The sequence below is a fragment of the Hypanus sabinus genome, chromosome 22, assembly GCF_030144855.1.
Source record: "Hypanus sabinus isolate sHypSab1 chromosome 22, sHypSab1.hap1, whole genome shotgun sequence".
Classification (NCBI taxonomy): domain Eukaryota; kingdom Metazoa; phylum Chordata; class Chondrichthyes; order Myliobatiformes; family Dasyatidae; genus Hypanus; species Hypanus sabinus.
In genome coordinates this window covers 58,034,559-58,045,831 of record NC_082727.1, presented here as the reverse complement: position 1 = coordinate 58,045,831, position 11,273 = coordinate 58,034,559, and the positions used below count along the sequence as shown (strand labels likewise).

At 41.1% G+C, this 11,273-nt stretch overlaps 1 protein-coding gene across 3 annotated transcripts in view; it reads right to left on the bottom strand.

Annotated features, from left to right (window-relative positions):
- Window positions 1-1,379: 1,379 nt before the first annotated feature.
- LOC132379655 (uncharacterized) overlaps window positions 1,380-11,273 on the bottom strand; it is a 66,876-nt gene continuing 56,982 nt past the window's right edge. For all 3 annotated transcript variants that reach the window (XM_059947833.1, XM_059947832.1, XM_059947834.1), the window contains 6 exons: window positions 10,992-11,094; window positions 8,191-8,315; window positions 7,838-8,081; window positions 6,422-6,591; window positions 2,844-3,003; window positions 1,380-1,743 (listed from right to left, as the gene is read on the bottom strand). In XM_059947833.1, the coding sequence (XP_059803816.1) occupies window positions 1,525-1,743; window positions 2,844-3,003; window positions 6,422-6,591; window positions 7,838-8,081; window positions 8,191-8,315; window positions 10,992-11,094 (1,021 nt within the window). In that variant the 3' untranslated portion in view covers window positions 1,380-1,524. The remainder of the gene's footprint in view (window positions 1,744-2,843; window positions 3,004-6,421; window positions 6,592-7,837; window positions 8,082-8,190; window positions 8,316-10,991; window positions 11,095-11,273) is intronic.

The following is an 11,273-nucleotide window of genomic DNA, read 5'->3' as shown; positions in this document are numbered from 1 at the left end:
GTGCCTTTGGTGACATACCCATTCTCCTCAAAGTCCTAATGAGATATAACCGCTGTCATGCCTTCTTTGTAATTGCATTGATATGTTGGGCCCAGGATAGATCCTCAGAGAAGCTGACACCCTGGAAGTTGAAACTGCTCCTTTCCACTTCTGATCCCTCGATGAGGATTGGTGTGTGTTTCTTCAACTTCCCCTTCTTGAAGTCCACAATCAATTCCTTGGTCTTACTGATGTTTAGTGCAAAGTGGTTGTTGTAACACGACTCAACCAGCTGATCTATCTCACTCCTATATGTCTTCTCATCACCATCTATATTTGTAGAGTGTGGAGCAGAGGGCTCAGCATACATCATTGAGGTGCACCTGTGTTGATTGGCAGTGAGGAAGATGGCACTCAAAACAAAGATTTTCAAAGTACCTCAGAACAAGATCATACCATGTTGTAAAATTAGTCAGGTCTATCATGGGTACTAGCCTCCATAGTATCCAAGACATCTTCAAGGAGTGGTGCCACAGAAAGGCCACATTCATCATTAAGGTCCCTCATCACCCAGGACATGCCCTCTTCTCATTGCTACCATCAGGTAGGAGGTACAGAAGCCTGAAGACACACAAGGCAATGATTCAGGAACAGCTTCTTCACCTCCGTCATCAGATTTCTGAACCCATGAACACTACCTCACTACTTCTTTTACTTTTATTTTTGCTCTACTTAAATAATTTAACAATTTAATATATATATTTACAGTAATTCACAGTTGTTCTATTACTATGTATTACATTGTACTGATGCTGCAAAGACAACAAATTTCACGACATATGATGATGATATTAAACCTGATCCTGAGTCTAAATGTGGCAATAATACACCAATTTACTGATCTACCTAAATGCTCTACCCTTTTGGCATTAGCCTGCTTGTCCTGCCCTGAAAATTTTTGGCTTGCTTATTTAGAGTAGAATAAAGAGAATACAACATTGAACCAGCAAAGCAGCAAAGCGCACCAATGGTCATACTCTCCATAATGTTTTGGCATAGTGAACTCTTTACATCTTGGTCAACACTCTCCCTCGTGATCCAAGTTGATCATAAGGTCCATTCTTTCTATAATTTAATGCCATATAATCCACCATCCACTCCAGCCGCTGTTTCTGTATCCACTCTCCCCTATACCCACCATCACAGGGAGAACACTCATCTCCATATAGATCACACACAACGTCAGCATCGAACCTGTGCTCCTGGCGCTATCAGGAGAGCCTCTACTGTGTTATGCATATTGCCAATCCAAAAATATTTCTTGGATTAATTTCTTTCACATTAAATTATCAGCAAACTGCAATTGTTAGAAAGAGTCCAAAAGACCTCAGAAATAAATGATTTTCTTAAACCTTTATTAATTCTTCTGTAACATTTAGTAGGATTAAAAATTCCAAGTAAAATTTCAATAGTACTTGAGCTTAGTACTGTGGAATCTATCACATTTCCAACAAAAACACACAGAACAATTAAAATGAATTGTGTTTATGGAGTCTTGTAAATTTTGTTGATAAGTTTTGAATATTTAATTTTACCAACCATATCTTCATCATATTTTGACATTAACTGGTATATTTCTTCTTCATCCAACACTATATTACAGAGTTGAAGAACAGATTGAAATTCAGGCAGCGTAAGAAATCCAGTACTAGCACAATCCAGTTTTTTACAGACTCTGTCCAATGTTTTCAAGTTGCCGGCTAACTGCAGGGAAAACAGAAGGAAATCTTAGTAACAAGCAGAGGATTCAGGTATCCACCCTCAATAGGTTATCAAAATATTTTAAATCCATTTTAAATCATTGGAATGAAAAAAAACTGGCAACAGCCAGAAACATCTCAATTTTTCAGATTTCTGATTTTCTCTTACCAAATTGATGCTTTGCTTGAAACAAACAAAACTACTTAGTCCATTTTTTCTCCATCCTGATATTTATTTATTGAGACACATTGTGGAATAAGCCCTTCTGGCCCTTCAAACCACGCCACCCTGCAAATCCCCAATTTAATTCTAACTTAATCGTGGGACAACTTACAATTAACCTACTGACTGATACGACTTTGGACTGTGGGAGGAAACTGGAGCACCCGGAGGAAACCCATGTGGTCACAGGGAGGACATACAATCTACTTACAGGCAGTGGCAGGAATTGAACCTGGGTCACTGGTTCTGTAAAGTGTTGTGCTACCCACTAGACTACCATAACGCCCATATATTACAGTAATCCAGATAGCACTGGATTCAATTCAGATGTGCAGAAGTCAAGTATTATTATTGCTGGGGATTCTGAAGATGCTGGAATCTGAAGCTTAAAGTAGGCTCCTGAATGAATTTAGCGGGCTATACAAAATATGTGATGGGAAACAGAGTCTGTTATTTCAGGACTGATGAATGTTCTCAATCCTAAACATCACCTGTCCATTTCCCTCACAGATACTGCCTGACCTGCTGACTTGCTGAATTAGCTCTCGTTTTACTATTGTTATAGATGAATTTGAAAACATGCTAGGGTTACAATTGCAGGTGTATAAAATGGCTTACATCTTGCTATTTCAGAGGTGATCATTTTAGCTCAGTTTCAATCACAGAACTAGAATGTTGAACTTTCAACTAGATATGACAAGTCTTTTAATATTCCGACAGTGGTCTTTTTGCACAATGATTAAAGCTGCATAGCTTCAAATCCAAAGTATAATTCTGTTGGAATTTGTCATCTGCTGTGAACCTGTTGACAATTCCTTGCTTGATACCACATGTAATTGCCAAGATAGTCAACCGAAGGACACTGATAATCCCTCTATTACCTTCCTTCGAAGTTTTTCTGTAATGGTACCCAGGCCTTTATGCACAGATTCCATGTACACTGCAATCTCTGGCTGCAACTGCTTTTGAGCTTTTGAGTTGTCAAGCCTGAATGATCTCCTTCGATCTTCAAAAGGCTGGAGAAACTCGACATAAGAGATCCTAAACAGAGGGCATGCAATTAATGTAAGGAAAAGTATTGCTAACTATTGCTAAGTAAAAGTATTACTTCATACTGCATGAAATCACCAAAGCTGTTAATTGCATTTGTTATTGCAACAACTGGGAATGGATTTGGATGCACTGTTGGTTATTAAGACACTGAAGACCTTGCTGTGAACAGAATTGTGTTTCAGTATTAGGAAATAATTCATCCCGTTACATAAGGAGACATTTAATCTACCACATGGATTTGTTATTTTATTCATTTATTGAGATGCAGCGCAGAATCTCGGGCCTTCGAGCCACAACAGCTAGCAATCCCCTGATTTCATCCTAGCCCAATCACGGGACAATTTACAATGACCAATTAACCTATCAACCGATATGCCTTTGGACTCTGGGAGGAAACCACAGCAACTGGAGGCAACCCACATGGTCACAGGGAGAACGTGCAAACTCCTTACAGACAACGGTTGGAATTGAACCATGGTCACTGGTGCTGCAAAGCGTTGTGCTAACCGCTACACTACCATGCTGCTATCGACTACTAGTTTTATCTGGTTTGCCACACCAGCTGCCCAATTATCATATATCAAACATAGAACAGTACAGGAAAAGGCCCTTTGGCCCACAATGTTGGGCAGAACCAATTAATATCAAGGCTATACCAAGGCTCCCTTGAAAAGTTAAGCCCTAAGAAGGTATTTATGGTTCAATCTGGAGTGCTGTACATTTTAAGCAAATTTCTAGCCAAAAGCCTTATGGGTATTCTTTGGTTTACCAATAACCGTATCAAACATTCCTGGAATTGTTTGAACTTCTCTTTCTGGTGAGTAATAGAAACAGTAACCTTATTTGCAGTCAACGTCAGTCTGACAAACCTCAGTTGTACTCATCTCTACATCTACAACAACTGAGGTTAAATCTTACATTTTTGGGCACTTTTGAGCCAAGATAGTGGCGCGACGCAGCTTGCAGCAGCCACTCCAGAGCTGATATGTTATTTGTGAAGCAGGGTGCCGTGCGCAATCCTAATCTGATGAAAAACAGACGTGGGAGCATGGAGGAATATCTGAAAATCTCCAGGAAGGCCCTCTTTGTTGCTGCTGCTGCTGCTGTGAGGTCTAGGTCTCTGCTGAGAAGAACAGGCCCCCAGTCCTCGGGGTGCCAGTTGGTGGGGGTATCTTAATATGCTCAGCAGAGGATGGTGCTCGGAGAAGGTGTGCCGGAGGGGATGGTTGGAGGCTTGGAGGTTCAACAGACACGGAGTCTGCTGTGTCTGCGAGGCTGGGTTCGACAAAGCTTTCATTGTGTGCTGGGTCTGCGAGGCTGAGTCGGGCGGCACCGTGGAAGTCCATAGCAGGGGTATTCCCTCCTGCCACCTGCGTGGGATGACGAGTCTATCGTGACCCTGAGGACTTGTGGAAACTGTGTGGTGGTTTCTATCAAACTTATAGTCTTTTAACATCTTTGGACTATTTTTACTGTGCCCATGGTGTATTTTTTTTCATCAATTATGCTATTGTTTGCACTGTTGTAACTATGTGGTTTTGTGCAGGTCTTGTAGCTTTAGTTTTTGATCTTGTTTTGTCTGGTGGGTTTGGAGCTCCTTTCTGGGAAATGAGCTAAGATGGTAGCGCGATATTAATACGCAGCAGCCTCTCCGGACTCTGGATTGGGGATTGCCAAACGTTATGAGGATTTTCTGGTGTAGTCTGTTTTGTCGTGTGCTTTTGTGATATCATTCTGGAGGAAAATTGTCTCATTTTTTAACTGCATTGCACTTGTGGTTTCTAACTGACAATAAACTGAATCTGAATCTGAATCTGACTTAAGAAACTCTAATACTGTTTTCCCAATGTCACAAAAATGTTTGATATTCTCTGTGTTACATTTTTTGCCATGTACTGCCTGTGACATGTTTCTACACTTTGTTTTGAGGTAGAAGCCGGGGTTCCCAACCTTTTTTATGCCATGGTCTCTGGGCCCTCCATTCGTCAGGGTCGATCCTGGATGTTGTGCGTTAGCCTTCTACGCTTTGCATACGCCAGTACACAAACAAGCCAGGGCAGTACGATATGGAGAGAAAGCTGCAGTCCCTGTAGCAGTCTTCCCCTCTCCATGCACCTGATGAATCCAAAGGAACGGCAGAGACCAACACAGTTTGGAACCAGCTACTTTGCAGGAGTTGCCAGTCAGCATTGAACTCAATGTAGGACTGCCTTAGGGACTCCAGCTTCAAATTTTTCCCTTGGGGGAGTTTACTCCCAAAGCCTTCCCCATGAGTGGGTATAGCTGCAAGGCAGCAGAGATTTGAGATCAGAGTTTCCCTTCTCCTAGGTGAGCTGTCAACCATAGTTGACAGGCCCCATCTACTGAAGCAACTGGTTTTAAGGTGACAGGAACCCGCCTTTGCCCCTTCTGTCGATAGAAATGGTTCTGCCGGGCTTAGCAGCTAATCAGCACACGAAAGCCAGGAGGTGGACGGTTGTCAGAGGCTCTTTGAGATGCACACCATTGGGAGCATTTAATAGGTAGTGGGAACTTATCCCCACTACCTCCCCTGGCTATGACAACTTAAGGAACCTATGCCAAGGGGACCCCTACCATCTTCCGAGGGGTCAGTGGACCCCAGGTTGGGAACAACCTGCCCTAAAGGCTCAAAAGCATTTTGCAGCTAGCATGCAACATTCATGATCAACCTTGACCAACGGAGGGCCTCAGAGACCATGGCATAAAAAAGGTTGGGCACCTCTGCTTTACAGAGGATCATTGGCAATTTTGACAATGGACAGAACGCCACATTCTTGTGATGTTGAGTTTGTTGTTTATGCAGTAGCTGTACGGTAGAAAGACAAAAATTAATATAAATTACAAAATAAACAGTGCAATAAAAAGGAATAACAAGGTAGTTTTCATGAATACAGGTGACAACACTTCTTTGGTGGATCTCTATTGGACACCCATATTGGTGGGTGGTGGGGTCTCTAACAATGGAGGGGTAAGGTGCTCCTTCCCTCTGCCAGCCTGTAGGCCACCCTTGGGCAAGGTGTAACACCTGCTTAGCCCTCTGGTCAGGGTCACATGAAGCCATGGGAGCAGGTGGTGGATGGTTGTATGAGCAGTCGGTGCATATCACAAGTCCTGGTTACGTGGCCACTGACACCAGACAGACAATCTCTGGAGTATTGATAATGGCTGGGGTCTCCCATCTTGTAAAGACACTGCCCAGAAGAAGGTAGTGGCAAGCCATTTCTGTAGAGAAATTTACAAAGAACAATCACAGGCATGGAGACCATGATCGCCCATGTCGTACGAAACGGCACATAATGATGATGATATTAATGCAATCTGACTGTTCTGGTGTAAGCCATGCAAGGAAATATATTTTAAAATCAACCAGTGAAGATTTACTAACCGGTCCTGCCCATGGTCAAACTTGCTGGTGATCGTCTCACAGGCCTGATCATTCAGTGCCACACAAAGGTCCATGAGGACGTCTTTGAATTCTTCTTTGCTAACAAAGCCAGTATTAAATTGATCCAACTCACGAAAGCTTGTCCAAAGATCATTCAGCAAGAGCTGAACCTAAGATAAGACAGTAATTTTCAGAGTTCAAAGTAGATCTATTATCGAAGTACATATATGTCTCCATAAGTACCATCTAGAAGAGTCAGACTCTGTGATAAGATTGCTGCAGTGTGATGCCTGCAATCCCACAGTCAGAGCACACTAATGACTAATCTTTAGGTCTGCATGTGTTGCATTGGGCACAAAACCAACTGTCAACAAGAGGATGAAACAGAACAACTATTGAGATCGAAATAGGATCGGGTTTACGAGGCTCAGGAAAGTGTCTAATTTACAGTAGGCAAAGTCTATTTTTGTTAAACTAGTCCACAACTTTCACAGTAAAACCCTAGATCAGGGCTTCCCAACCTGGGGTCCACGGAACCTTTGCTTAACAGTATTGGTCCATGGCATAACAAACCCCTGCACTAGAGAGTGTTACTGAACAGCAGGACATAGGAATACAGAGACATGGTTCCTTGATGGTGAAGAAGCACGTAAACCTCTGGCTCTCATCAGTCAGGGCATGGAGTATAAAAGACGGGATGTTGTGTTGCAATTGTACAGTCTTTACTGAGGCTGTACTTGGAGTATTGCATTCAGTTTTGGTCACCCTGTTAAAGGAATAATGTCGTTAGCTGGAAAGATTGCAAAGAGGATTTATGAGGATGTTGCCAGGCCTGAGCTATAGGGAGGGGTTGAACATACGAGTGTAGGAGTCAGAGGATAGCCTTACAGTGGTGTATGAAATCGTGAGGGCAAAGAAAGGGATTTACCCCACAGTCCACAGACGTTCTGGTTGGTAGGTGAATTGGTCATTATAAATTGTCCTGTGATTAGGCCAGGGTTAAACTGGGGGATTGCTGGGGCAGGCGTGGCTGTAAGGGCTGGATGGGCCTATTCCATGCAGTATCTCATTTAATAAATAAACAAACAGATAAACAAACAAACAAATAAATGAATGAATAGTGGGAACCCCTGCTATACAACTGCCAGGACGGAATGCAGATTCTAATTTTCAATAAAAGGTAATGACATGACCATCTAAACAATGAAGTAAATGGATACTTTCTCCTGACAATATGGTATCCATTTTTGTTGTTTATTTTCTTGAGCCCAGATGCATTTTGACTGAATAATAAAAGTATTCCACAATATTCCCAATATTCTGCAATATTTCATAAAAGTAACAAATAAAATTATGCACAAATTAACAACAATGAATGAAATGCATTTGAATTTCTTAATTTAATTATTACTCAACCTTGGCTTGCAGGTTATTCTCAATGATGTCAGTGTCACAGTTCAGCTTTTTGGATCGTATCAGAAAGTCACTGTCACCTTTAACTGGTGGATATAATTTTGCATTTGGGAAACAAGCTGACTTAGGTGAGAAGCCAAAGTGACGAACAAACTGACGGAAATCCAAAGTATTGTTCTGGCTGGTAATTAAGGTGCTCCAGAGCATACTGATTTCATCTCGAGAGATTGGCGGGTGAATGTCGAACCTGTGGAAGATGATACTCTGTGAGCAATTTACTGAAAAGAAAGCCTGTGGCTGGGAAATGTGCATTTCTGTTAACTATACCAAAATACAAAAAGACAAGACTCCTTAACTGTTTCAATAGCTGGTACATTGATTCAGGAGAAAGCTGCTTTGTGTTCATTGTATCCAGCTTATTAAAGCTATCTTCCACCAGTCCGTAATGCTTCTTCAAGAGATTCTGTATAATTTTTGTGATCTAATGGAGGAATAAATTTAGAAATGTTGCTGAAATAAAATAGCATATTAACTCTACACCTTCCCCTTTTTTCCCCTCCAATCCTGCTGAAGGATTTCAGCCCAAAACATCCACTGTTTATTCTTTTCCATAGATGCTGCCTGGCCTGCTGAGTTCCTCCAGTATTTTGTGTAACATGTTACAATCTGCATGAGTTCTCAATGCTTTTTAAATTCATACACTCACGAAACCACCTTTGAAAGATATACCTGCACTTTCTATAATCCAATATTTGACCAAAGGTCCTAAATATTGAGGTATGCTGTAGGAGCTATGTATGTATCTTTTTGTCTGTATTGTACTTTGTGTTGTGTTTATTATGGTGAACTGCCAAGTGGGTTGCAACATGGTTGAAGCAAGTGAGTATAGTTACATATCTGTGTTTTAGAAAACAAACCATAAGCCATAGGAGCAGCGTTTGTCAATTCAACCCATCAAGTCTGCTCTGCCATTACATAGGTTTTTTATGGTACATATTTACATATTAACAAATATATTTACATAGGTTTGTTACTTGTTTTGTCAACTGGAGAGTGAGTAAGCCACGGGGAATGATTTTTTTGTTAATTGTTAACTGGACTGCTTAAATATGTATAGAACACTAATTCTAATTTGCTTAAATACGCTAAGAGCGCATTGGAATACTTATTTAATTGGACAGCTAATTGCACTTAGTATTGGTTGGTTCTATCGCTCATTTAGTCCTGTTAGTCTTTTATCTTTACAATATCATTCGTCTTTGCTGGTTTCATAATAAAGGACCAAATGTACCTTTTTAGATTTGGAAATTTGTTATTTGGAAATGCGTCATACAGTGCTGACAGGTTCAGTCGCTCAGCAACTTAGGTTTGTTTTCCAGTAACCACTGCAGTGTGCATTGCCACAAATATTTACAGTAACCACTACAGCGTGCATTGTCACAAATATTTACAGCAACCACTGCAGTGTGCATTGCCACAAATATTTACAGTAACCACTACAGCGTGCATTGTCACAAATATTTACAGCAACCACTGCAGTGTGCATTGTCACAAATATTTAATTGTCCATTGTAAGGTTAACATTAAGATGTTCTGTGTGGCCAGAATTTCTTCAAACTTACAAAGTTGTGCAGCTGAATTATATATAGTTATGATGAAAATGAATATTTCTTTGGCTTATTAGGAAGTTAATCCACTTGTGCAAAAATATTGAGAAATTGAGATCTATCTAAAGAGCTTATCAATTTCCTTCAATAACTCTCCACCACTGAGTCAATTTAATAAATGGACAAACACTCTTCGAATAAAACCTCGTCTTACAGGAATGCGTACTGAGAAACTGGAAGCATACAGTCAGCAATGCTTCATCTAATGGATTTATGGAGCTTATCTGAACATAAAATTTACTTGGATACTGGGCACTCTGAGGTGATACCCGTCATAATAGACTTGTTGAATAAGATCATAATTTGTGCAAATCGAATAAAGATAGTATGTGATGGAGAGTGCTTTGTAAATGCACTCAGTGCACATATGCATACACACACACACACACACACACACACACACACACACACACACACACACACACACACACACACACACACACACACACCCTTGTCATTCTGCTGCCGTTATGCTGAATGTGCACACCACAAGGTCGTTCCCTGGTATATTTGATGAACCATCAATAACTCTCTCTGAGACGTGAAGTCAAGATATCGGCTTTTATTGACTGGAAGAAAGAACAAGCAGTAGTTGATCATCATGCTACCTCCTGGAGACTGAGGGCCAGGCTCAGGCCTCAATCGCCTTTATACTGGGGTCTGTGGGAGGAGCCACAGGAGCAGTCAGAGGGGGGCGTGTCCAGACAGGTATATGTAGTTCACCACACACTATTCTTACAATGGGGCCTGAAGGATTGGCTTTCTGGTGCCTTTCCCACCATACATGGTGGAATATTCCTTTTCTTTAGTAATGGGGATGTGTAAATGTGTACTGTATATGTTGTTTGTTTACTGTAGATATTCCTGTTTGTTTTGTAATATGACTGTAACTACATTGTGGGGTTCATCATATTCTGCTTCATGTGGCATGCTATTGCCTAGTGCCTAAAAATTGGTGTGGTTTGCTCTCAGTAGGGGAGGGAGGGAGAGAGAGGGGGAGAGAGAGAAGGAGAGGGGGAAGAGAGAGATAGAGAGAGATATTAGGCTTCTAGGAGTTCACACTGGACAAAGTATGGAGCTGGTATTGCATTTTCTGGCTGATAACTTTTTGTAAATATCAGTAGTTTTTGAATAAACTTTTCTTGGGCTTCCCGCTGGGTACAGGTATCGATTTTAATTGATGTTTCAATGACAAACTCTGCCATCTTCATCAGGGATGATTGACCGTTTCCTTTTAGCTGTTTTCACTAATTTCTGTAAGTTTGATGTTTTGACACACACAAGAGTGCTAAGTGATTCCAGCCATCTTTTCTTTACTTACAACCCACATATCATAATAACATCATATAAAACAGGGTTTCCCAACTTTTTTAACGCCATGGACCCCTACCATTAACCGAGGGGTCTCTGGACCCCAGGTTGAGAACCCCTGGTATAAAATGATACAAAATATCAACATGCAGCGCAGGAAGCGAAAGCTCAGGTCCTACCCGATCTGTGGTTCTTGATGAACTATGCTCCTTCTTCACTGGCTGTTCCTTGCTGAGGTTCGTCATCATGGACTTGTCACCCAAAAGACTCTTTGCTCCTTTGCTACAATGCAACCAAGGTACATGTCTTACAATGTGATATGAATTTACAAGAAGTTGCAATAACATGTATGGTTTATTTCTAAAGATTAAATATCAGCTTTATTTTTCATATGTTTATCGAAGCATCAAAACCGCAGTGAAACGCGTGTTTAAGTCAACAACCAACACAGTTGGAGGATG